This window comes from Aspergillus viridinutans (genome assembly GCF_018404265.1).
Source record: "Aspergillus viridinutans IFM 47045 DNA, scaffold_5, whole genome shotgun sequence".
Classification (NCBI taxonomy): Eukaryota; Fungi; Ascomycota; class Eurotiomycetes; order Eurotiales; family Aspergillaceae; genus Aspergillus; species Aspergillus viridinutans.
This window is the reverse complement of record NW_025091221.1, coordinates 1,012,074-1,037,358: the sequence shown is the minus strand read 5'-3', so window position 1 is coordinate 1,037,358 and position 25,285 is coordinate 1,012,074. Positions and strand designations below refer to the sequence as shown.

Here is a 25,285-nt window from a genome sequence, read left to right as displayed (position 1 = left end):
AAAAGCCCACAGAAGGACTCCTGCTCAGAATAGCATCTTCAGCTATATACTGGATTAAGCCTCCTCATCCACCTGGGTCTGTGACTGGTGTCATTGCTGTCTTCTCACCCCTAAGGCAAAGGCTTCGAAACAAAACCCGACGATGCATCATATGAGCAGTGTATAGCTACAACTCAGGGTTCACTGGATGTCGTTGTTCTCCTACCGATACTCACCTACAGCTGAGCTTCGAGGTTCGCGTCCGCCAGGTAGACACTACTCCTGGCACTCTTCTATTTCGGCAGCTTCAGTCCTGTTCATATTTCTATCGGCACCATGGCCCGACCTGACATAGCCCCTGCCGCGGGGCAATCGGTCCACTTTACAAATACCAGCCATGGAGTGAAGCATTTTGGGTGATATCAGGCAAGCTGCAAAGGCAGCCTTAGACTCAAAGTCCAATGGACCGCGCCTTGATGAAGGGAGATCTCCTTTCTCAGGAACCCGGGCAAACAGTATACCCACTGCCTTCTGGATACAAGAGGTGTGTTTTTATACTGGGTGATTGCAGCGAGCGTGCGCAGTAGCTGTGTTTTTAAGCAGATAATCCTATGTGCAGTCCACCATGATAGCGAATAAATACGTCAGCTACCTTGTAATAGATAGCATAATGTTCCTTCCGCAGATTTAGAAGAGAAATAGTGCAGTAACTTGATACTACCCAAAGCTGATGAATAGGTGCTGATCAGCTTGAGATAAGGAGCATCAAAGAGAAATAAGTCAGTGTTGGGAATGTTGGTGCTCAAACGGCTTGCGTCGGTAATCCTGGTGGATACAGCAAGAAAGTTCTCGCAGCAGCCTCCATTGATTCAGTTTTTGCCATCCTGGTAAGGCACCCAGGTTCGAACCGTCCATATGATGCGAGGTCAGAGACAAAGACTCAAGGCAAAGGCTATCGGATTTATGCTCTGTCTTGTGCGCTCATTAAACATCTAATACATAACATACTGCCGCTTTTAGAACCAATTTCAGTGTCCTCAATCTCCCCGCTCAGAGGGCTGCCCCACGCTACGGAGTAATTGTTGGTGACAGTGGAAAGACCATGGTTATGCGTGGTCTTTAGACACAAAAGGGTGGTCTTTCCGCGCTACACGTTACTGCCTTCAATATTCCAGAGAGGATACCTAGTTTGTTTTAGGCTCATTCTGTGATTACAGATACATAACAATACCTTATACTTTTAACGTATTTCACTAGCGAGATAGCCCCACAAGCGGGATACCTAGCCACCTCTGTATCCCATACTAATCCACCAATTTTTAAACTCCAATATCTTGACCAAACATTGTCTAGTCTGTTTTATATTCTTAAACTAGTATATTGGTGTAGATTTGATTGATCCTAAACTTGTATAACAGATGATATACTCGGTATACTCTTTTATATTAAAAGCGTGCACGCAAGCTGGCAGCGAGGCTGGCGGAGCTGGCTTTTCCCATTCCAGGCATATATACCAGAACTACATGGTGGGCGCGCCAATGAATGTGTAGCCGTTTGGATCCCCTGCAACTTTGCAGTAGTGAAGCCCATCATCTTCTAAGAAGCAGTCGAACGCCGCCTCAACCGCGTCTAACTCTTCAGGCAGCGCACAGATGATTGCAATGTCATAGACACTTCGATCCACCGGCTGGGGCTCAAAGGATTGGAGGCGGACATATATCGCGAATGGCGGAACATGCACAACATCCATCAACTACCTCCCAGTTAGCAGTATGTCCAAGAGCAAGAGGGGTTGCCTTCAGCTGACAGGGGTCGTAGTCCTTAGCGCCTCGCTTATTGCATTCTCTATGATTGGCTATACGCACAGCCTCGCGCACCCCTCACCTGCGACGTGAGAAATCTGAGGCTCTGCGACATCAAGTTACCTCTGCCCTCCGTGTTGCCATGTTAGGGAGTCGACAGAGTAGTGAAACTGCGCCGGAGCTCCAACAACCTTCAAAGTGGAGTAGAGCCACGCCTACTATACCACGCTGATTATGGAAATCGACAGAGAAACGCGCGGACGCCGTCCATTTCCAGGGGCGTCCATCAGACGATCAATGCTAATAGCATTGTCTTCAGTGGCGGCGGGTCTCGAGACAATAATATAGACATTGACAAGGAAGGTAAATTTATGCTTACCAGCGCTGAGGCCTTCCCCAATGTTTCATTATTGACACTCTATAAACAGTCCTTGGCTCCCGCATTTCCAGAGATGTTTCAAAGACGGACAATATTGAGAATCCTTATATACACACCTGCACTTGGATTCTTAAACTACAAGAGTTTGAGGACTGGATGAACGCGCCTAACAGTCTCCTGTGGATTAAAGGAAACCCAGGGGCTGGCAAATCGACTCTTATAGCCTTCTTATATTAACATTTTATGAAATCATACACTATCAAGCAACGCACCCTGCTGGAATTTTTCTTCAGTGCATGCGGGACGGAGTTACAGCGCACGCCTTTAGGCATGCTGCGGTCATTGCTTAACCAGCTATACTATCAAGATACTGATATACGCCCAGGAGTGCGCAAAATATATAAGGGTAAATATACTTTGTTTGGTTGTTCCAGGCAAAGCTGGGAGTGGCAGCAACCTGAGTTGGAGAGAATTCTTTATAAGAATCTTGTTGCTTCCGCCCGAAGACAACCCCTTATTATTTTCATAGATGCACTGGATGAAGCAGGGCAAAAGTCTGCACAATATCTTACAAGATACTTCCACCAAGTCAACAAGTCTATTAGACTGAAGGGGGCGTCCGGGAAGATATGTATATACTGGCATTATCCTAGAATCACTAATATCTCTGGGACCGCAATTTCTGTCGACAAACACAACCGCAATGATATTACAGAGTCAAATGGGCCCAAAATATCCACGGCCGGTGGAATTAGAGTCGCGGCATCCGGCAGGGGAGCTGATGGGGAGGGAGCAGACATAAATTCATTGTGTCCAGATATTATTTATTCCTATACTACAGATAAACGCGCTTCTTTCTATGACTATACCAGAGTACAGCTCTCTTGATATCCTGATCATGTTGAGTTATACTTCTTTAGTCAATTGACCGTCCCCCAATAATCTCTCTCCGGAGCGTTTTCGGGCTGGTCTTTACCTGAACAAAGTCGAATCTGCACAATACGATGTTCGTCTGTATATGCCTGGGAGTAGTACTAAGAATCCAGTTTACAGGATCTAGATGGCTATCGTCTATACAGATGCGTACTTGGGAGTTCTACCTCTCGTTACCTCCCTTTGCCACTCCTAGTTGGCTTACAAACTGTGGAGGCTCTTATGTGAATCAAGTTTCTCTTGATTGATCTTCTCCAATGTTGTCAACTGCCTATCAAATTGGTACTTGAGTACACGTCTTATTAACAAAAGGCATAGTTAATTAGAAATTTGTCTTTCCTAATTATAGGTCTGGTACAAATAAAGCCCAATTGGTCTCCAATCATTGTCTCAACGCTTTTTCCCGCTCTCCAATGTCTCCTTGGTGTTACCGCCATTCTAGGCTTCATCCCAGCTTGTGAATCGGTTCACAAAACGACCAGAGCAAGTATTTCAAGCCGCCGTCTATGGCAAGCTAAGAAGCGGGTCTGCGAGAGGACGGCTCAGTAGAAGTCGGGTGAACAGCTCGATAGGCGCGCTTTCGAATCTTTCGAAACTATAGATCTTCGATTGGCGGATAATGAGTTGCTGACCGTCCATGCAGGCGTAAAACACCCTGCCGTGTTGCGGCCCAAAGTACGAGGTCATGAGGACTGGGAACCGTGCCTCCTTTGGGAAGACGCGGTCGTATTCATCCCATTCTTTCTCGGTTATAGTATCCTCGAGCTCTCGCATCTCATCATCGTCGTCCATATCCATATCATCCACTTTGAACTGGCGAGCGCGATTCCTCATCGCGGATATGATGACCACGAGCTCGTGATAGTGCATTGCGCCCTCTACGCCGTAAAACGAATGAACCGTTTGCAAGGTAAGGTTTGCGTAGACATCCTGGCCGTCTACCTGCCCAGGGGAAGTGGCACTAATGGTTTGCCATTCGGGTCCATCGAGTCCCCAGCCAAACCAGAAAGGGTTGGGAGGGCTGGAATGAAAAGGTAGTCAGCAGCTGTCTGTCACTATGTATCGCCAAACCATAGGATACACGGCGGCGAGCTCACTGACCAAAGAGGTTCCAAGTTTTCCCGCTCCATAAATTCGCTACAGATAAAATCGGTACAAGTATTCTTTTCCGCAAGACTTGGTCTGAAACCACTCATACAATGGTCCAAGTACGTAGCTGTATTATGTGCGCAGTGCCGCGGCGTCGACCAAGTACTGTCATCGGGGTCATATTCGCTGTACTTCATGTGTTCGAGGCACTCAGGCGCAATGGGATGAGCACGGAGCTCCGCGAGTGGCAGAGGCACGAAAAGGATAGGAGGAGTTTGACCGAGGTTGGAAGACTCGTCGTCTAGGTTTTCAAAGTCATACCCCTGGCGAGTGATGTCGTATTCCGCGAGGCCTATGTCGCTAACCACATTGTCCCAGGTGGAGAGCCTTTTCTCATCAACTAACTGCTTCCAGAGGAAGTTAAGGCGGTTCCTCGCTATGCGATTTTCGTGGGGCATTTTGAAGACTTCTCATAAAGAATCCAATGAAGACCACGTAGGACGGTATAGCGCGTCTGGTGAAGTTGAGGAATGAGGTACGGTCTCCAGGAGGTGACGATAGAGGGTAAGAATTAAGGGGAAGATGTAAGAGGTGGCTTTGTCATGTGTGTCTCATTCTGAACTATCTGTGAGGTATGCTAAGCTAAGATGCTCGTCTTCTGACAAATGGTCATGTGACGGAAGATCACAAGGCACCGTTCTGTTCCTCGGTTCTGTTGCCTACATCAATTCACCTCAAGTATGACGGTCCCCTTTGTTGTGGTCGGCCCGCCGGCGCCATGGTGGTCGATCTGTGCTTCGCTTAACCCTATCAAACCTTAAATCAAACCTAAAATATTTAAATAGTTCTCTCCAAGCCAGTTTTGATAAACGAACCACCTCGATACATAAAAAGAGAGTAATTTAGACATCTTCGTAATCCGCAACCTGATTCAATGCTTGAAGTCGAGGGCTAGGTCTCCTGGCTTAGAGATCAGTTCCCGTCATTGTAGTGATGAGAAGACAATCGAGGGACCTAGGATTTACCAGGCAGATAAGGGAATCAACAAGAGATTTAGTAGTATCTGGTCCATTCAGAATACATTATAATCTCTGGGGCTTAATTCTCTGCTGAGATCTGATGGCTTGTGGCCAAGGTTCTCGGATACCAATAATGCCGCGTAGTGATCAAGCACTAGGTACCTATAAACAGTCTTGTTCAACTTGATAATTGCAGAGGATGTTCTTGTTCTTCGACCTACCTGCTTTGTGCTCAAGTCTCATTCTGATTTTCTCCGCACAACCTTCATCTTCCTCTTTCACTTTTTCTCGACCGCCGTTCCCACCACCTATACCCCTTCATCGGCCCACTAGAAGATGGCACCTCGGACGTTATTCAAGCTGCCACCTGACACCCCAGCCAAGTGGAGTATAGCAGCAGCCAATGCCGGCTTGATCAACCAGACCATCAAGTCGCGGGGCTCTTTGGAGTCAGGCTCGAAAATCACTGAAGAGCAATTCCTGCTCCTCAGAATTCTCACCACCACCGCTGCCCCCGGATCGCTAAATCCCAACAGATGGGGCCTCACGCCCTACATTGCACAAGCCCAAGCCGCACTGCTAAACCCCGGCTTTTTGCAGTTTCTGGGGGCCATTCCGGCCGGAGCGGGAGCTGCCAGAATCCCAGGCGCCTTCCGCCAAGCCCAGATCCAATATCTCGAAGTCATTGAAGGCCTGACGAAGAAGAAGCAGCTCGAAGATATTGACGAGACGTCTATCAACTCAAGTCTCATTACCCTACTGCAAGGTATCACAGACCTAGTCCCTACCGCTGGGCGGCGGTGGAGAAGTCGTCATGTGAAATTGACGATCAATTACGGGAGGCGCCCAGGGGACAAGAAGGATCGCAAATTCACAGCGGTCACCGACGGGCAGCTGCAGAGAAGCGGCGGGGGTCGAGCGATATCGGCTCTCGTTGAGTGCAAGAGAGCGCCTCGTATGGAAAAGCGCCACAAAGAAGCAATGCAGGAAGCGGCTGAGTTCGCGACCTGGGTGGGCGACTACCGCACCGGCCCGGGCCATGCGTAAGTCTTTCTTATATAAATGTGGGCATGGGTTGCTTATATCTGACATATGTAGGAGAGCCATGATCTCGCAAAACGGGGATATGTTGTACATTTCTTTTTTCGAGTATGACCGACGGTGGGAATCATACATCCGGGGATACAATGTCCAGAATGCCGGCTTCGCTAGGGTTCACCGTTATGGGCCTTGGTATATCAGCAGGGCTGTAGATATGGCCGACTTTGCAGAGAAAGTCCTCGCGATTGTTCTATTTCCTTGAATTTGTGGAGCTAGGGGCTTAAATCTCAGATTATAGGTAGCTTCGATTGAGTTGACTCGCTTGGAGTGCTCGGTGAGATGTGGCCAGGGTACTCCGTAGAATCATCAGGATCGAGGCAGTTCTCAACCTCGCCCTACTCTTGCCCTAAGTAGACAAGATCATCACACTTACTCGTATTCGGAACGGCAATCAACGAGTTCATCCACCCGTCTCACATCTACCCATGAGCCACATAAGTACATGACAGTATCTCTCTCGTCCCAGTCTATACGCCTGGCATGAAGCGGACGACCACACGCTATCTGGATGGGTGCGTGTGCGCCTAGGATACTTCTGGTTCTGTGTACGGGCCACTCGACCCCGTGGCGACCTACCAGTTCGTGTCCGACGAGGAGGTCCTGGACCAAGCCGTTGCCCCAGACATGAGTCGCGCGGTCTGCATGACTGCCAACAGCGTGGTGTGCATCAATCAGGTGGAACCTTGCTGTGGCGCTACAAGTTTGAAAACTCACTCCACTTCACTCAACATCCATAATCCCGAGTGTTTGCTCCCTCAATAGGGCCACTGTGTGGATATACTGCCCCGACGCAATGGTAGACCGCGGCCCAAACATGTTGTTCATGCTGTCTGCCACAACGGGTGAGGTGGTCGCCAGCGTGGAGCTGGACACAGTCAGGCAAGGAGCCTGTTTCGCCCTGCATCCTGACAGGCGGCATGTCCTTTTGTACATGGGAGAAGGCCAGGACAGGCCCAAACTATTTCATGCCTCTCCAGCGATGGTATAAGCTTGTACCCTTACCAGTGAACTGACCGCTGCTTGGTCGACTTGTCACCCGACGGCCGGTGGTTAATGACTGCCGACTTAAATGTCATTTTTCACAGCTTCCCACTGGCGAGGTGGCATTGCGCCTGTCCATTAAGGTTTTCAGATATAATCATGACAATGAGGATGATTCGGAGGAAGAGGAGGAGGCATGTATAAAACAGTGTGGCAGCCAAGTACGCCTCCGTCATATAGTGCGACACCAGCGATCAAGCTCCATGCGTCACAGCACCCTGGGTCAATATTTCCTAGAAAAGGGATGGACGGAGCGATGTCTGGCATCAAACACGGCTTGGCTCAGCTTAGCCAGTGGCTTGAAGATCTTCAGCGAACCCGATTAGGTCTCAAGATACTGCCATCTTATCACCCATCGCGATCTCATTCTGCCAGCCTCTCAAGTCCTGAGCCAAGCTCATGCAATCTACCCATACAATCTGTGCCACATTTAGTCTTTTGCCAATCTTGTCCCAGAAATGTCGCTTACGATGACTGTGATGTAGGTTTCCGGGGTAGTTGTCTGCGCAGTTTCGCGATCGCATTGAATTCTGCCTCGTTTCCTGTGAAGGGAAACAATATCGATTAGTTGACGCTTCAACAAGCGACGTGAAATGGTCACGACTCGCTGCAGTAAAAGGGGGTGGCGAAGTGCAGAGCACAGAGAGACCAGCCCAATGGCAAAAATAGCTTAAGTTGATCTGAGCTAACACAGCGTCGAAGGATGGGAGAGCAACGAGGAGAGGCAGGCGGGCGAGGAGGCCACACATCACGATGCCAAGCGGCAGCGACGCGCTTTCCCAATTGGGTACGCTATACCGGACGCAGTAATCCGTCGTCACCGCAGAATACGGAGTACATAGCGAGTATATAGTGCAGATCATCACGAATATCACGCAGCTACGAGTCCAAAAACTGCTGGCTTATCGCTGTTGGCGTTACTTTGGTTATTCTCAAACACGGCAACGGATTTTGCTACGAAATTTCCGAAGGTGAAGACTTTACCATCACTCTAACTAGCTGCAGCATTTACGCAGCGTGGAGTAGCAAGGCTGTTAAAACTGCGACCAACAGCTCTGACCATCTGGTCAGCGCATTTATTTTCACTTTCCCACGGGTCTCAACAAGTCTAGGACTTTGATGAGCGCATGTCACGACATCTTTCGGACTGATTTCATTAGCATTTATCTAACGCCTCGAGTCACTGTTGGGTACTGCAGAATCTACATACGCAACTGGCACAGTGTGAAGATCGACAAAGACGCTAACATTACTGGATCATTCTGTGTGGCTTTCAGCAGCCACATTTCTATGAACAGTCCTTGAACAAGTCAACCCGAGATTGATAATAGCGCTTGAGCCTGAGCGCGCGCGCATACATCGACACTTTTACGCAATATTGGAGCCGGCCAGGCAAGATGTCAATCAAGTATGTGGACTGACCCAAGGTTCAGCGCCGTCTCTTCATTGTTATGCATAGTACCTGCATCGCTAGTCATTTGTCTCAATTATTGTCCCTTCACCTTGATTGCCCCTGAAATGCATTGATCAGCTCTGACGTTGGATTGTACAGTTGGGTAATGCTCCATGACCGTGAAGGCTTCGTCAAACTTCCAAATGAGCAGTTGATATACACCTCTCCGCCGCGCACGAGTCTCTCTCTGCAACCGCTCAGTTCGTACACGGGCAGTGATTCAATATCCCTGCAGAGCGGTGCCGGCCAGATCTATCTTACCAATCAGCGGGTCAGAATGACGCTTTCCATCACCTTCTCCTGGAAAGTCTGCTGACATTAATGATAGGTTGTCTATATTCCCTCCCAGAAATCAAAAGACTTTCAGTCATTCTCGGCTCCGCTTCTCAACATACATGACTCGCACGTTACTGCACCATTTTTCGGACCAAACTTGTGGATAACCCTTGTTCAACCTGTGTCTGGAGGAGGAATTCCCCCGTCATTGCCAGCCGTTCAACTGAAGGTAACGTTTAAAGAGGGAGGCGCGTTTGACTTCCACAATAACTTTGAGAGACTCAAGGAGCGTATGCAACAGGCACTTGAGCTCTCACAAGAAAGCGGCCGAGGATCGAGAAATGTGGATCTCTCTACAATCCATCTGGAAGAGCTGCCGGCCTACACGGGGCCACAGAGTGATATGACTGGAGTTCACTCTCACGACCAAGGTCTATCTCCAGACTCGTACAGTCACCAGGACAGTGCAGGGACAGAAGCCGAACCAATGGATCCGCCGCCAGGTTACGAAGAAGTTCAGCAACAGAGTGTTGCAAACGAACTCGAAGAAAGGCTACGCCGTGCGAGTTGACGCCGAGTGGGAGGCGATTCTGATAATTCTAGACATTGAAATATCTTGCTTAGACATTCTCCGTCTTCACGACTGTTCCCTTTCCTTCATCTTTTTGTCAAAGGCTTTCCCATTACATTACAAGATATCTTCAGGTTTAATGTACAATAATTGGGGAATAAATCACTCATCGCGATGAAATAGGACAGAAAACAGGCTCGAGTCCGAGAAACTATGCGCCGGGAATTCAATCCTCTCTATGAATGATCCATCGAGCCGTACAGATAGTGTGAGCAGTAGAGAAATGAAGAATGAGTAGTTTATTGAACGACACAGTTTACAAAGGCATCCCTCCCGAAGCGTCGGCCAATCACGTGTGCGACAATTCGACCTTCCCGGCGCCGGCGTGTTCCGATTTTCCTGGACGGTCGGAGCCAAAGCCTCGTAAAACCACCATCCTCATCAAATCTCGCTCGCTGCTGCCATTGCACCCCCACACTCTCGACTCTAGACCCTCCATTCTCGTCAATTGATACTTTCACACGGTCAGGATGGGTCTCGCCGACTTTTTCTCCGACATGATCTCCTCCCTGAGCTTCCCCGAGGCTCAGGCTGAGGCTCCCGCCGAGGCCGTCGAGCAGACCAGCCAGGAGGCTGAATCCGAGGACAAGTCCGACGTGAGCGAGGAGAAGACCGAGGAAGAGAGCACCGAGAGCACCGAGAGCACGGAGGAATCTGGCGAGGAGACTCCTGCTGATGAGTCTTCCGAGGAAAGCCAGGAAGAGCCCGAGGAGGAAGAGGAGCCCGAGGAGGAGGAAGAGGAGGCTGTGGACGTCAAGCCTAAGCTTGAGGAGGGTGAGTCACTCGTTGTCGACCTGGGGTTTTCCTCTTTGGCACATCTGCGTCGTTGGGTGGATTTGTTGCTATTCATGGGAGTGGATACACATGCATTCAGATCTCCGGTTGTCCGCCTCATCATAGGATTGCCTGGAACCGGCGCAAAGTCCCATTTCTATTTACTTATCCAGCATTGTTATTTGATACTTACTGACCTTATCATAAACAGACTGCGCCAACGGTCCCCAGTGCGCCCCCTACAAGCACCACTACGATGAGTGCGTTGAGCGCGTAACCCGGCAGGAGGAGGACCCCGACCACAAGGGCCCCAAGGAGGACTGTGTTGAGGAGTGTAAGTGACTCGATTGGAATATTTGAGATTCGGCTAGCTTCGTTGGCCTTCAAGATGTGTTCGTGAGATTGCCGTCTAACGCTGTCTTTACCTGTTAACAGTCTTCCACCTCGCCCACTGCGCGACCAACTGCGCTGCCCCCAAGCTCTGGAAGGCTCTCAAATAAGCGGTTCGCCCTCGGACTGATCCCTCTTGCTCTTTTTCAGCATTCAATGACAAGCGAAACCCAAAATGCCACGTTGGTTATTTGATCGAATAGAAGAAGAGCCGGGAGGAGTTGAATAGAAGTACATGATGGCCGGCATAATTGAATGTCAGCCTGCCGATATAGAATCCAGCATCGAATGAGCATGGGGCCTTCTTGACCGGGATATATGCTGGAAATGGGACGGCCCTATCATTCTGCTGCTGGCCTTGTTATGTTACGGTATGGAGGATGGTAAAAAATGGCATCCTTTGCCTGTATGTACAGATAGCTGGTCTCCGCCTGTTTGAAACTGTGCTTTTGCATTTTTCTTTGTTTTAGAATCAATGTTTCCGCTTTGCTTAGACTTGTGGTGCTCTCCCTCTCCGAGGCCTGGTGGCTGTAGATTGCTCTTCCATGATTTAATGTACATTGAGTACTCAACGCGGACTTTGACGTTAAATTTCACCTCAACTGGTATGTTAGAAGACATTATAAATTTACACAAGCTCATTAGGTATCGACAGGTTTCACCAGACATTTTACGGTCAAAAAGGAGCACCGTATAAAACAAGGAAAACAGCTGAGCATAACCAAACTAGATCGTCAAAGCATTCCCTGATACTGACTCGTTATCCAAGAGTATTTCCAGATCATCCTCAAGATGAGTATTTAGTTGCCAGCTTCGGCATGTCAGAAGCAGGATCCAGTCCGGTATTGGGGTTCTCATCACCCATGCGCACGCCCTCCCGGCCCCGGAATACAGTATCCTCCAAGGCCACGCCGCGATCGACATCCAACCGGCGGCGGCGGACATCTCGCCCAAACAGCCCAATGCAGATTGGAAACGGCGCCGCAACGGCGGCCACGACGGCCGAGAAAATCAAGGCATTTTTCATGTTCTGGGGCGGCGAAGCATTATCTGAGGCTTTTAGGGCGTCCTGGATGAGGATGAACGCCGCGCCGAGGAGCTGGCCCCCCGTCCAGCAGATGGTGCTTCCTATCTCCGGCGAGAAGGGGTACGTGATCTCCACGAGGTACTCGAGCACGACGGGAAGGAGGCCAAAGGAGGATGCGCCGAGGAGGGCGCAGACGACGTATGCCGGGGCAATGCCTGCGGGACTGGACGGGGCGAAGATGAGGGCGATGTAGCAGATGGCGACGATGGGGACCAGGATCCGGATGGTGCCCAGGTAGTGCTTGAAGCGGTCGGTGATGGGAGAGATGATAGCCGAACTGATGAGGCCGACGATGATGAGGATGCCACCTGCGATGCCGGCGTCTGTTTCGGAGAAGCCGTATGGTTCGAGAATCTGGTTCAGAAGGGAGGAGACGCTGTTGAAGAAGCCCACGTAGACGGAGAACGGGATCAGGATGAGCCAGAACTCGAGGGTTTTGAGGAGCTGAAGGAGCGCCGGGCGGAGGGGTGTTTTACTGGCCGCTGATGAAGCACTTGGGGGCGTTGGGGGTGCGGCTGGAATGAAGAATGATGGGATTGATGCGACTGTTGCCTGTCAAATTATGTGTGCCGTCAGTAATGCTGCTGATATGGGTTGTTTTGACCACAACTGGCACGGCGTGACAATTCACGCCTGGGCTGATGGGCTCGACGATGCACCTACAATGATCGATATGTACAGAACCATATCTGGAACCTGCTCGGGGGTTGTCGCCCAGAACGAATCGATCAACTGCCCCAAGGCTGCCCCCAATGGATTGGCCAAAGTTGCAACAGCCGTTGCGCTAATGCGCCCTCGATCAGAAAACCAAAGATCGCTGTACCTTGTCGGCGCACTCAAGCAGAATGGTTGCGCAAGACCGATGAGGATCTGTCCAAACATGGCCACACCGAAGATGCCTCCCCGAGCTTTCGTTCCGGCATATCGAATCCAGTTGCCCACGAGCAGGAGTGCAGATGTAGTGATGATGGCAGGTTTAGGACCGCCTTTGTTAAGAGTGAGGATGACAACTGGACTAGCGACGCAAAAGGCAAAAAGATAGCCAGTGCTCATCCAATTGATGGCGCTTTCCGACACACCAAAATGCTGCGATGCGGTGGTGGATATAGAAGAAAAGGTGAGCCACTGAGTTTCTCAGGAACGTGCAAAGATTAGCCAAATTCGGGTTTTGCGTCTGTTGTTAGAATAGTGCACTTACGTCCCAGCTGACGACAATATTCAGCAAAACTAGTTGAGCCAGCCCCCAAAATCGTCGTTTATACACCTTATACACAGTCACCGTAGAAAACGGGTCTGCTGATAGAAGAATACCATCTTGGGAATCGGCTGCGGAGTGACCTGCGGGCATCTTGGATGCTTGCGACACAGACATGTCGACTGGAATACCATGACTCCAGACGACAGAGGATGGGGCAGAAGATATCTATTAATGCGACGAGGAGATGAGCGAGATTTTGCTAGATGATGAGAGTTGTCACAGGCCGTCCACATGCTGGTTAATATCAGTTAGTTGCTTTAGTTCGTCGACAGCCTTGTCGGTAGAACCGTGGCGTTATTTATGAGAGGTAAGTTTCATTCCCTCCACTAAGATAATCCTTTAATCCTTTGGTTTTCTTTTTGGTTTCTTCCGAGGTCCCTAATTTTAGTACGTAGTTACATACTGATGGTGAACGTGAGACCCAGTCAAAGACAGACCAGATAAGTGATCATGAGGGCGCCTGCGATCGAGAATGTGGGGTATTTAGGCTAGATACGGAGTCCTCTGGTGGATTATTAGGTACGCTCCGCTTGCAATAATAATCATACTGCCAATCAGTTGAGTTAGTAGCATTTTCTGTCTAATTTCGAACGGTTCACAATAGTAATTAAAAATCTGATTGAACCTGGACTAGGTAGACTAGTCTAAGGAGAATATATCCTGGATGCTGGCTAGATACTATCTACATGAACATGTCTCGTGTATCTTCGTCCTCTCTCTCTCATCCCCGCCCGTAAAAGATCTGAAAGGATTATTATCAACAGTCAACTGAAGATGGACCAATTCTAGTTAGTGTTGCAAGGGTATCTATACCAATCAGATAAAAGACTTGCTTCGCTCTGGTCAACTTGAAACGCTTGTGTTGTGTATTCAAAGTACTCCGTTTCCGAGGAGATCACTTCAGATGCGCCATCAACTTGGGGTTTATGATTGTGCAAAGACCTAGTCGATTCTTCAAAGTTCAGACAGCCATATATGCAATCCCACTGATCATTTTGATGGTTGAGATCGGATAGAGAGGTGCTGTGGATCTGATACTTCTCGGAATACGCAAGTCTCCTGCGCCTAAGCAAAAGACGAGATCATTGGCTAGATACCTCGTACCTTCAGTAAGTCTAGGTGGATTTCAGGGGGGAACATCTGGGGCTGAACCAGGGGTTGGTTAAGGAACCATATTTTCAGAGGATCAGAGTGTCAAGTTCCAAGTGAATATTATCTACTATCAAAAGGAGATTGATCAGATCGAGAAGATTGTCTCATGCATTCCATAAGTCTAACTGGTGGTCCAGAACGCGAGAGTCTTTTGCTGATTCCAATTCTTTGTCACCTATCTAAGCGCCTCTAAGTACCTCTCTAGCTGAGATGCAGAAAAACAACAAAGCATATCCATATGCATGTAGATAGTTACTACCAGTCATATCTCTTCTCCTAGAGCCTAGATAGTTCGTGCGACCGTTATTATATCCTCAATCATATCAACAATGTTTTGATGAATGATGTACTTGTGAATGTTGATCCATCATATTATGGTCTGTAGGCCTGTCCTTCAGATAGCCTCCTCATCCTCTTCTTCTAGGTTAGAATTTAGACTCTTGCTGATCGTTGCTCTTCAATTCCCCCAAAGTCATTTTTCCCTCCCACCTTATCCTTCAATATCCTCTGAATAACTCGCCATTACTCTGTTATATCTCTTTCCACACAAATTGCCATTCATCGACGTCGGTTGACGTGGAAGTAGCTGCTGCTTTATGATAATGAACCCTGTTTGGTGACGGCTCGTCCCCTGAGACAATTCTCCACACCAATCCATTGCCGCATTCCATCGCGCGTTTCATCGAGATATCTTCTCCCCAGAACTTAAGATGAACGATCACGATCGCTTTAGCCAGTCATCCTATGGCGACCCGAGATACCTATCATCCGCCTCTTTCGAGGCCCCTCCGGCGCCTCCAGCCAAGGTTCTCATGGACGGCTACCGTGAGACCTTCGAGCCCCAATATGCGGAGAAATTGCGATACAACCCAGTGCGTTGAACCCTCCCTCGGTTTCTCTCTCATATTGAACCATGCTTTTAACACAACTATTCTTATAGCTCAATCCGACCCAGCCACGAAGTCCAGCTTTGCTGAACGCCAACGACCCCGTCGCCATGTACCTACTCACCGAAACCGCTATGGGGGACAGCATGAATTATGAGATAATGTCTTTGGAGGAAGTTGAGGCTTTGAAGAAAGATTACTCCTTTCTGTCTAGTCGCCTAAACGCAGCCAACCGGAAATTAGCCCTGGAAATGAAACTGCGCGACGCGGCTCTGTCGCTCAGCAGATTAAACAACTCAACAAACCATACGACTAGCGAAGAATACGACGCAGGGATATCGCCGAAGTCTCATCTCAGTCCCAGAAATGGGTTCGGCGCTACGGACAAAGCGGATGAGGAACTGGCAGCAAGCACACGAAAGTGTGAAGATCTTGCTCACGAAGTCTGGAAGTTGGAACGCAAGGCGCAGCACGTACGCCAAAGGTTATTGGAGCATACAGCCGGTGTTCTACAGATGACGCATAAGGGGTTGAAGAAGAACCTGAGGAACGTCCCACATACCCCGGAGAGCCTCTCTAGCCACAACACCCGCGGCAGCATCGACGACTTTGACGACAGAAGCTTGTACAAGACGTCAGACAATCTTGATGGGCCAGCTGGTTCCGGTGGCCAAGAGATGATCGGGCTTGAAGTTATCGCCGATACCGAAAGAAAGCTGGAAGCTTTGAGTGAGAACCTGCGCGACATGGTTTTAAGGCTGCAACCTGAGAGCGACTATGATGCGATTCCTCGAACTTCGGGTGATGCGACATCGATCAATCCCACAGCGACAGTCGAAGCGCTCCTCGCTTACATTGAGCGTGGTTTGAATATAATCGCTGCAAAGTCAGCTGAGACACCTCGCGCCTTGGAGTTGGATCACGGTACGGAGAACCATTTAATGGAAATCAACGCCCGACTACACCACATTGTGGGGCAATCTGGATTGTCTCGTTCGCAGGCTCTCTCTCCTCCCCCGGCGTCATCAGGGAACGGCCTACAAGCACATTTCGATTACCTGAATCTCAGTATTGATGACCTTCACAGCCAGATTGAGAAGCTCCTCGAACAGAAGAGCATCTTAACAACTCAAATTCAGCAACAGCGGGAATTGAACTCCAAATCGGACGCGGAACGAGATGCACACATAGCCGATCTGGTCGAGCAGATCGCTCATCTCCGGAAAGACCTCGAGCTGTCTGAGCAGGAGTCTCAGAGTGCAAAGGATGAACTCGACCTGGCAATCAAGCAACTCGAAGCTCTACGTCAGGAACTCAACGACCTTCAACAACACAAGAGCGTCGCCGAAGGTCACGCGAGCGCTTTGGCATCCGAGAAGGAAGCTCGAGCCCACGTGGAGGCGGAACTGTCGCGCTTACAGACTGTCATGCAGGAACTTAAGCAGGGGAGGGACGCGCAGACGGAAGCTCATGAAGCCCGTGTGCGGGTTGAGCACGAGGTCGCTCGTCTTGAATCCCATCTCGAACAGCTTCGATCCGAAAGCGCCTCTCAAACAGAGGAACTCGCTGCCGCTCGCTTGAAGGCAGATAGTGAAGTCACACGTCTGCAGAGTGTGGTTGATCAACTTCGTCAGGAGGCAAACGCCAGAGCGGAAGAAGCTGACGAGGCCCGAGACCGAGCCGAACAACAAGTACTGCAGCTGGAGGAGACGATGCAGCAAGTTCGCAACGATGCTGACGCACGGATCAAGGAAGCCTTAGATTCTCGTGTGTTGGCAGAAGACAGTGCGACCCGGCTGCAGGCTGAATTGAGTGAGATGGCCAGCGAGGTTTCTCGGCTGCAAGACGCTATGGAAAAACTTCGCACTGACATGGAGTCGCGGCTCAGAGAAGCAGCTGAGGGGCGCACAAACGCAGAACAGAGCGCGAGTCGTCTGCAGGCTGAATTGACAGAAATGGAAGGCGAAGTAGTCAGGGTACAAACGGAACTGACAATGGCCAAAGCGGAGCTCGATGGTGCGTACGGTAGCAGAGCCCAACGAGCAGCAGAGGTGGCCGCCAATCCAGCTATCCAAAAGGAACTTGATGCCTTGAACACTAGGAATCTTGAGCTTGCGGAGGAGCTCGCAGCCCTCAAAGCCGGAAAGCCTGGTAGCAGCGATCTACAGCAGCGAGTGCAGATGCTGGAAAGGGAACTCCGGGAAACTATTGACGATTATGAAGTCATGACCAAGGCCAGCATCGAGTTCGAAAAAGAGCGTGAGAGGTACGAAAGCATGATTGACGGTCTACGTGACCGCTGCGAGCAATTGGAGACGCAGCTCAATGAGGAGCGAATCAATTGGATGGGTGTCAACAACGCAGTGGGACGAGATGGCACGTATGAGACCACTTCTACAATGGTCCTGAAGAATGAATTCAAGAAAATGATGCGTGACACTCGCATTGAGAACATGAAGATCCTCAAGGTCAGTTACAATGTCGCGGCCTTTGCTGTTCTTCCATGCTAACCTATCTGTGCAGGCGGAACAAGAAGAACGAAGACGACTAGAGACTCAGATTCGGAATCTGAAGAAAGAACAAGCAGCAAGCACTGGCAAGTCGAATCTCAGCCACAGTGTCACGGCTTTATGATCATGATATCCTATAGACTTTCTTTTTTTTTTAACTCTTTTCGGTTATCCCAGCTTTCATGTCACCTATCAATCAGTACAACCAATACTTTCGATGTGCATATTTATTTCCTAATTCCCTCCATGTACTATTTCCGAACTCTGGCCATCTGTATTTATATTTGTCTCCGCACATATGACAACGAAGCTGACATTGTATCATCAATCATCTTGTTTTCTATCGCTTTCCGTTTGTGGATGCTGCATCCGTATTCCAGCTCCTGCCCTGTGACGAAGACAAACATTGCATACGAATGATGCGGAAGGTGCACAGGGCCATAAGGAAGTCTGTGGGCGAAAGATTGTATCCCACGGCCCGGATCCTCGCTCACACTTGGTACACAGCGTCTTCTGCAGCCTTACTGATCATTATTCTTTCGTTCATGACTCCTGTTTGTCATTGAACATGTCAGTCCGATGTCGTCCTGTCTCGACCGAGTCTGTGTCCTCCGATCAACAGTCATTTCTTAGTAGTCGAAAGACATCTCATGGAAATGTCCGAAACACGAATACGGGACTATCTGTGCCATTGACCAGCGACGAAAGCTCCATCTACAATGCTGCGAGAGCGGGTTCGGTGGACGACCGTTATTCATTGACTCGTAGCACTGATAACCCCATGGACGAAATCTTAGACACTGGGATAGCAGCGAATATGGCCATGTTCATTCCTTTAGCCCTTGAAGCACATGCTTCTCATGCTCTCTGTCTCTCAAAGGAGCAGATGATCAAAGGTCCAATGCGGGACTCGCATCCGTTATCAGACAACTGCGTCGCAGCGACCGCGAGGTATGACGACAAGTCTGAACTTGTTTTGTCGGACGTCTCATTGAAGAAGCACTCTCGCGATAAGGCTCGTCATCGTAAAGTGGCTAGTCTCAATGACGTAGACGACGTCCAACGAGTTCCCAGATGGCCAGGACGTAAAGGGTCGCCAGTGCGTCCTGCTATTCCGCGATTTTCTCCACCATATAGATCACCCACACCTCCGGGCCTTCCATCTTTCGGAAGTCCTGAAGCGATGTCCTACTCTACCCAGTTCTTCGTTCGGTCCTTTGTTCGCGAGGGACATATCCAACAGAGAGCTCCACAAACCACAGGTACACTCACTTCGAATGGTGGAGGTGTGGCATCTTATGGGGAAACCTTGCGCAGGCTCTTCGGACTCTCTTCTCCCGCCCCTCCTCGGCCTACTAGACAGCCGATCCCCGTTGCAAGGGCTGAAGATGGTACGGCAGTGCTAGGACGCTTTCCCTATCGGCATAGCGCCCATGGTACGAGCTTGGTCAGACGACTGGACGACCATCCTTTCCACCGGAGAGCGCTTCCTGCGGCTGATTGTGAGACTGTCGAGGAGGAAAGAGACGCTAACCGTTCGAATGAATATGGTACGAGGTTCGTGAAGCCCACAAGCTTAGTGCAAGTCGAAGCATCAATGCCGCTGAAGAGACTCATCATTTCGATTCTTCCAGTGTCACGCCAGCAATACCTAAACCGGCCGTGACTGGTCGATCTCGAAACATAGGACTTGCTACGGTGTCCCAGGCAAAAAATCTCATCCCTAGACAGACTAGCATCTCCCAAGCACGGCATGGTCGTACTTCACTGAGTGGCAATGATCCCCAGCAACAGAGTTCCGATCGAATTGACGAGCCTCGTCGATCCCTCGACATGACTGGAACAGTCCACGGGTCAGCGGACCCTTTGCTGCAGTTTCTACAGAACAGGGCGCTTTCTCTCTGCTGTTGCCTCCCAGGCTTCGAACAGGACGACATCATATACTCGCAATCTTCGAACGATACGTACACCACTGCAAGAAGCTCGCCTGCCAATGGGATTAACTGTAGAGTTTAGTACTATCCATCAAGCGGCTTCTACAGACCTGAGCACGCAGAATCTTGGCCTGTCAAATGGGCAATCACGCGGCCGAATCCTTCTCTGGACGCTCGGATTGGCATACATCACTACAAAACGCGGAGAGCCGTGGGACAATCAACCACATCAGAACCTGTTGCTAATCATAAATTGTACTTGGCTCCCTTTGGTGTTGCATTACAAACAAACACCAAGCCTTGTAATCGTATCATTATTTCTTTCATTATGATTGGAAAGAGAACCAATAAAGACATCCAAATGGCTAAGGCATATACCAGGCAACTCCGCTGCTCACATGCAAATATGCTTGGACATAGAAAAGTAAGGGACAATATGCGTGTGCTGTGGTGGGAAGAATATGGAAAGTAAGAAAAGGCTTGGAAGGAAAGGCGATGAAACCGAGATGTAGAGGCAAGGATTATCGGGCATAGAGAAGAATGACTGACATAGATGCACAGAAAGTGAAGTGGTCATGCTAATAAGGACAGAGAAAGAACTATGTGACGAGATAAGGCCGAGAGAAAGCGCCCTCGAGTGGGGAACGGAGGTCGAATTACAGTATTATAGACCGGTAAAGAATTGGCACGCTTCATTGAGTTCTTCATCATCGCCCACAAAGTCCCATCCCACGATCCTGGGATCCTGGCTGGCGCAGATGATCTTGCGAGCATCGAACTGCAGTTTGAAGATCCTCGATGTAGGGTGGCCGCCTTGCGGGTTTAGAGCTCGGTTCACGCGGACATGGTGGTGGTGGTGCGGCGGTACGGGGTTCTGCATCTGCTGCGCGTTCTGCATGTGATGTTGGGCTTGGATCAACAGTGCCGGATTCGCAGCGTGCCCCAGTTGAGCGTTGGCGTTGCCTGGGTTCCAAGAGTTCCAGGCAGCATTTTGTTGACCAGGCGCAGACTGAGTGATAGGAGCCTGTTGATGAATTTGGTTGATGGGGGGAAGATGCTGCATGGGAGGTGCTTGTCCAGGTGGAGGCATAGCAGCTTGCCCCTGAGGCAAAGGCGGGCCCTGATTCTGCGGAACTCGCGGGGGAGGAACCATTGTCCGTGAAGAGGACGGGTGCGCCTGTGAAGCGTTGGCGACGGCGTCGGCCTGCCGTAACCGCTGGCTTATGATCCATCGGCCTTCTTTGTCTTTTTTCCAGATGATGATTGATTCATCGTATGACCCCGAGACAATCCGACCCCATTGACTACCACCTCCGCCTGGAGGTATTTTGGAACCCAGGGCCTTGATGTCCCGAGGGTTTCGCGAGCCCGCAGTGTTTTGATGATAGCCGGCGCGTCTGAGGGCACTTGGACCCAAGTCCACCCCTTCGCCAGAGCGTTGAGCGTCCCAGAACTCATTCTCGATTGCCAGAGCTTCAAGTCTCATGGCTTCCTCGGCGCCCGGTGGATCACCGAAGCCAGCCTGGACGGTTCTTACCAGGTTGGCATGTCCATGTAAACAAGCGACCTCTGCACCAGAGGCATGATCGAAAATTCGGACTGTATCGTCATTGCTTCCACTGATAATACGTCGGTTGTCGAATTGCACGCACGCAATGCCTTTTTCATGCCCCGGGAGAGTCTTCTTGCATGCTCCGCTGTGGATGTCCCAAATCTTGATGAGACGGTCTCCCGACGCAGAAACGATCTCATCGTCGTTCATCTGTATGGCATTAACGGCCGCCCCGTGTCCATCCAACGTCATCAAAAGAGAGTAAGGCCTCAAGCTTCTGATGTGGTTTTTGGCAAGCTCTGCTTCCAAAACAGGAGATGGAATTTCGCTTGTGTCAATAATATAGGACGGATACGTAACTCCGAGTCCTTGACGAACGCTGGGATAATCTTTGTCTAGTGGTGTAAGTTCTCGTCGATTCCAGATCTTGATGAGTTTATCCTTAGAGCACGTAACAAGATAGCGCTCGTCGAATCTGAGGTTCAAGACGGAGTCATCGTGAGCGGACGTGATTTCATGGATTTTCTCACCGGTAGAGAATCGCCAAATTATGACATTTTTGTCACTACTCCCCGATATTATGACATCTTCCGACGGTCGCGGGTCAAACTGTAGGCATAGCACCGACTTTGTGTGACCGACAAGGGGACGATACCGAAGTCTCTTGGTCTCCAAATCCCAAACGCGAACAGTCCGATCTCGGCTACCGCTGACGAGCCACCTCCCTGTAAACTGAATTGCATACACACACTCCAGATGAGCCTCTTCTGGGTGGGCCGGATGCGGGAGTTGGAAGTTAGTGAATCTGCCTTTCGCCCAGTTTTCTTCCAAGCGTCTTCGTTGTTTGTAGAGGTGTGGCCAGTTGATTCGCATGGCGCCATTAGGCATTCGAATCATGATTTGGGACTTTGGGGAAGTGGACAGCGGCTGACCATTCGATTTGGCTAAATCGACAGCTCGGGAATCACGTCTGTTACTGGGAGACAGTGGCGAAGATCTCGAGGCTGCCGACACGGCACCGTCGTTTACAGCATCACTCATCCGGTGGTCTCCTTCATTATCCGCTTCCACGGGCGCTCTGAAGTCCCGTGCTGGCGCTTCATCCGATACTGTTTCTGTAGCACGCAAGTCCAGCCAACCCTGAGGGACTCTTTTCTTATTCTTCGGCTCTCCAGCATCCGGATCCTCATGTCTCGACCGGGACTTGCGACTCTGCGGCGAGGACAGCGCAGAGTGCGTCTGTTCGAATGTGCGGATGGCGTCGATGTCGACGCGCCAGCCTTCGCTGATGTATAGGTCTCTCCATAGTCGAGTGTCACATATGCGGCTCCGCCAAGCACGGGATGCTAATGAGGCTGTCAAAAGGGTCTTGGGGTCAAGGTAGGAGAAGATCTCGGATGTGATTTCGGGCGGTAGTTTGAAAACAGGGTCCATGTGCAACAGAGGGGCGAGTCGATCGACGACCGAAGCAACAGTAGAGGTTCGTAGGGTCCGGAGCAAGTTATAAGCGAATTCTGCAGAGCCAAGAAGATTGCCCATCAGTCTCCATTGTCACAGCAAGGGCTTTTCACCGGACGGGTTTCCACGTCTGGCCGCACGCCTAACTCACCAGCTTTGTCCGCTTCTCGGAGCGCAAGGAGCCAATCCGGAAGGGACATCGCATCGCCTGAAGACGGTTTCAAGCAATCATTGTCCGACTGGCTTTTTGTCTCGTCAGCATAGCCTTCATCAAGCTTGAAGCCCGCTGGAGACAATGATGGGGCGGTGAAATCGGAGGAGCAACTGGAGTCCCGCAGCCGCATGAGACGAGGAACTGCAGCCTCCGCCGCAGCGGGCTCTTGCTCCATGTGAAAAATGTTTCGTCAGATAACAGTCGTGTGGTCGGATTATCGTCTCTGTAATGAATCTTTGTTGTTCAGTATGAGCTTGGTTGACTTGGGTTAGGATGTAATCGAGTTGGTCACTGTTCTGTCAACACTAGGACGTTTCCGTTGATCGTACAGTCAGGAGATGTGATAATCGATTAGAACAGCGAATTATGCCAATCAAGCCTGAATTTGAAGATTGATAAAATTATCTTCAATGGATCGGACCTTTACAGTATTGGTGTGATGGCAGCCAGAAGGCTTGGCCAGAGGGGAAGTTGTTTGTGTCGATTATGTCAAGCTGAGAGCGGTATATCATGTCAGAATACACGCATATACGTATATCCCTTCCCACGATTTGAAGGTTGAGTATCTAAGATTGCAATCGATAATCAAGTTTCTTGGAATTCTAGCTAAGTGATAGTCATTGATCTCTAGCTGATTTTCCATTTGATTTTTCCGGTAGAAGTTTGACCGTTATTCCTACAGCGAAAAAAGCACCATGTCGGAGAACTGTGCTGTCGGTCTGTAAGGGACAATACGGCCATATCATGTATAATGCCACGCCGTACAGAGAGAACTGTGACCAAGCATTATGAACCATTCGTTGACGAGAACAATTCCTTCCTTACTTTCGAAGAAAATATCAAGTCTTCGAACATAGTCAGAAAGATGCTAGTTATCCAGCCCAAATCGAATCTGAGTGGAAGGAAGTACCGTGCGGCATTTCTGGTATCAGATAGATAGATACAGCAGCAGCAAGGACTCCCACCCACCTTTGAGTCTTGAGGTCAAGAGACCAGATTCATCATGACTGCTTACTATCTATCTACTACGAACGCTGTGAACTTACTTGGAACCGGAAGAAGCATATGTATCATGCAATTGCCCAGTCTCCCTCCCTTTTCTCTGCACTAGATCGATACTCCAATAAGTTGATAGAGTTGAGAGCCGAAACACTGACTGATCGAGGTATCCACTTCCCAGGTCCTCTGTCCAATCCAGTAATCAATATCAGAGTCTATTAGGTTAGATCAAAGGCTCCATTGTCATTGATGTGTTTCGGATTCTGATGCTTTGAATCGCCCGTCACTCGAGAGTTTTGGTAGATAGATAGAGAGACGTAGCACGTCAGGACAACATGAAGCAGTGTCACCTTGACTGCCAAGGAGCTGACAAAAGAGAGCAGAAGGACATTTCTCAAATTTAAGCATACTGTAGATAAGTTGGATGCAGTAGTCTAGGTATTAATTAAAATAGTGGAAGAGAGTTTATGCCCCCTGCCTCCCATGCAGTTCATACATTTACTATCAGGATCATGTGCCTCTGTAAGCCTGGGGGATCTGTAACAGAATCATTATGCTTCTTTCTTGTCCCTAGTTAATGAGCATTTAGATGACCTCTTCTTGCTCTAGGATCCTCTCTCTTCCCTTCTTCTGTGACATTATTATTATTATCACAAACTAAGAAGAAAGTTCTGAAGACTCTCTACCTGATACTAGGTATTCAGAAGTCTACTTCCCCCCCACCTCTCCACAGCTACTTTAAATACTCAGGTACTGCCTACAGACTACAGTACTATCTACTACTTCTATAACTATAGATACATAGCAGTAACGCGCGCTACCCTGCTTCAGTAACTAAGCAATCCATTGGCCTGGATTCTCGCGAGGTCTGTCTCTGGCGCTCTGTTGCTCATCTTTCCTCTCCTTCTCCCACCCCTCCTACCTCTCTGCTCAAAAGAGTCTGCTCTCTTGTTGTCTTCCTTTCTAGCATATCATTTTTATTCTGATTCCTGGTGCAGTGGTACAACATCAGATATCCATCCCCTTCCCCCTCTCCCTTCCCTTTTGCCGTGGGAACGCCTCCTTGGTTCTTGTGCTTCTTGAGGACGCCCGCAGCGGCAAACCCCACACCCACCCTTTTTTTTAATTTCTCATTACAGAAGATCCCTCCTGAGAATTTCCGATACTATTGATACCTGGAGCTGTTCGCAGCAAGGGTCGGGGAATTTACCGAAATAAATCAAGGAAGATAAGAAAGCACAGAAAAAAGAGGAGTCCTGCAAATTCTGTGCGTTGAAAAGGATGTGAGTGTATTAATACTTTCTTTCTTGGTCGCATTTTTGACGTCTCTCCCAAAGAGTTAGTGGCGCGGGAAAGCTTCGTCGTTT

The 25,285-nt window shown here is 49.5% G+C and overlaps 8 protein-coding genes across 8 annotated transcripts; 5 read left to right on the top strand and 3 right to left on the bottom strand.

Moving 5' to 3' along the window:
* Positions 1 to 3,597: 3,597 nt before the first annotated feature.
* On the bottom strand, positions 3,598 to 4,640 carry Aspvir_007294 (uncharacterized protein; the record flags this gene model as incomplete). The annotated part of the gene is made up of 2 exons (XM_043270476.1): positions 3,598 to 4,114; positions 4,195 to 4,640. 2 exons carry the CDS (start codon positions 4,638 to 4,640, stop codon positions 3,598 to 3,600), a joined length of 963 nt encoding a protein of 320 aa, XP_043126411.1.
* Positions 4,641 to 5,537: 897 nt separating this feature from the next.
* Aspvir_007293 (uncharacterized protein) lies at positions 5,538 to 6,248 on the top strand (the record flags this gene model as incomplete). The annotated part of the gene is made up of 1 exon (XM_043270475.1): positions 5,538 to 6,248. One exon carries the CDS (start codon positions 5,538 to 5,540, stop codon positions 6,246 to 6,248), a length of 711 nt encoding a protein of 236 aa, XP_043126410.1.
* A 2,654-nt stretch (positions 6,249 to 8,902) lies between these two features.
* Positions 8,903 to 9,643, top strand: Aspvir_007292 (uncharacterized protein; the record flags this gene model as incomplete). Its single annotated transcript, XM_043270474.1, has 2 exons — positions 8,903 to 9,067; positions 9,125 to 9,643. 2 exons carry the CDS (start codon positions 8,903 to 8,905, stop codon positions 9,641 to 9,643), a joined length of 684 nt encoding a protein of 227 aa, XP_043126409.1.
* A 530-nt stretch (positions 9,644 to 10,173) lies between these two features.
* Aspvir_007291 (cytochrome b-c1 complex subunit 6 family protein) lies at positions 10,174 to 10,977 on the top strand (the record flags this gene model as incomplete). Its single annotated transcript, XM_043270473.1, has 3 exons — positions 10,174 to 10,477; positions 10,689 to 10,811; positions 10,913 to 10,977. 3 exons carry the CDS (start codon positions 10,174 to 10,176, stop codon positions 10,975 to 10,977), a joined length of 492 nt encoding a protein of 163 aa, XP_043126408.1.
* Positions 10,978 to 11,654: 677 nt separating this feature from the next.
* Positions 11,655 to 13,326, bottom strand: Aspvir_007290 (putative cell surface receptor/MFS transporter (FLVCR); the record flags this gene model as incomplete). Its single annotated transcript, XM_043270472.1, has 3 exons — positions 11,655 to 12,506; positions 12,618 to 13,079; positions 13,153 to 13,326. 3 exons carry the CDS (start codon positions 13,324 to 13,326, stop codon positions 11,655 to 11,657), a joined length of 1,488 nt encoding a protein of 495 aa, XP_043126407.1.
* Positions 13,327 to 15,074: 1,748 nt separating this feature from the next.
* On the top strand, positions 15,075 to 17,885 carry Aspvir_007289 (involucrin repeat protein; the record flags this gene model as incomplete). Its single annotated transcript, XM_043270471.1, has 3 exons — positions 15,075 to 15,236; positions 15,305 to 17,719; positions 17,775 to 17,885. 3 exons carry the CDS (start codon positions 15,075 to 15,077, stop codon positions 17,883 to 17,885), a joined length of 2,688 nt encoding a protein of 895 aa, XP_043126406.1.
* Positions 17,886 to 18,329: 444 nt separating this feature from the next.
* On the top strand, positions 18,330 to 19,427 carry Aspvir_007288 (uncharacterized protein; the record flags this gene model as incomplete). Its single annotated transcript, XM_043270470.1, has 1 exon — positions 18,330 to 19,427. One exon carries the CDS (start codon positions 18,330 to 18,332, stop codon positions 19,425 to 19,427), a length of 1,098 nt encoding a protein of 365 aa, XP_043126405.1.
* A 932-nt stretch (positions 19,428 to 20,359) lies between these two features.
* Aspvir_007287 (F-box and WD domain protein) lies at positions 20,360 to 23,094 on the bottom strand (the record flags this gene model as incomplete). The annotated part of the gene is made up of 2 exons (XM_043270469.1): positions 20,360 to 22,761; positions 22,857 to 23,094. 2 exons carry the CDS (start codon positions 23,092 to 23,094, stop codon positions 20,360 to 20,362), a joined length of 2,640 nt encoding a protein of 879 aa, XP_043126404.1.
* Positions 23,095 to 25,285: the final 2,191 nt, after the last annotated feature.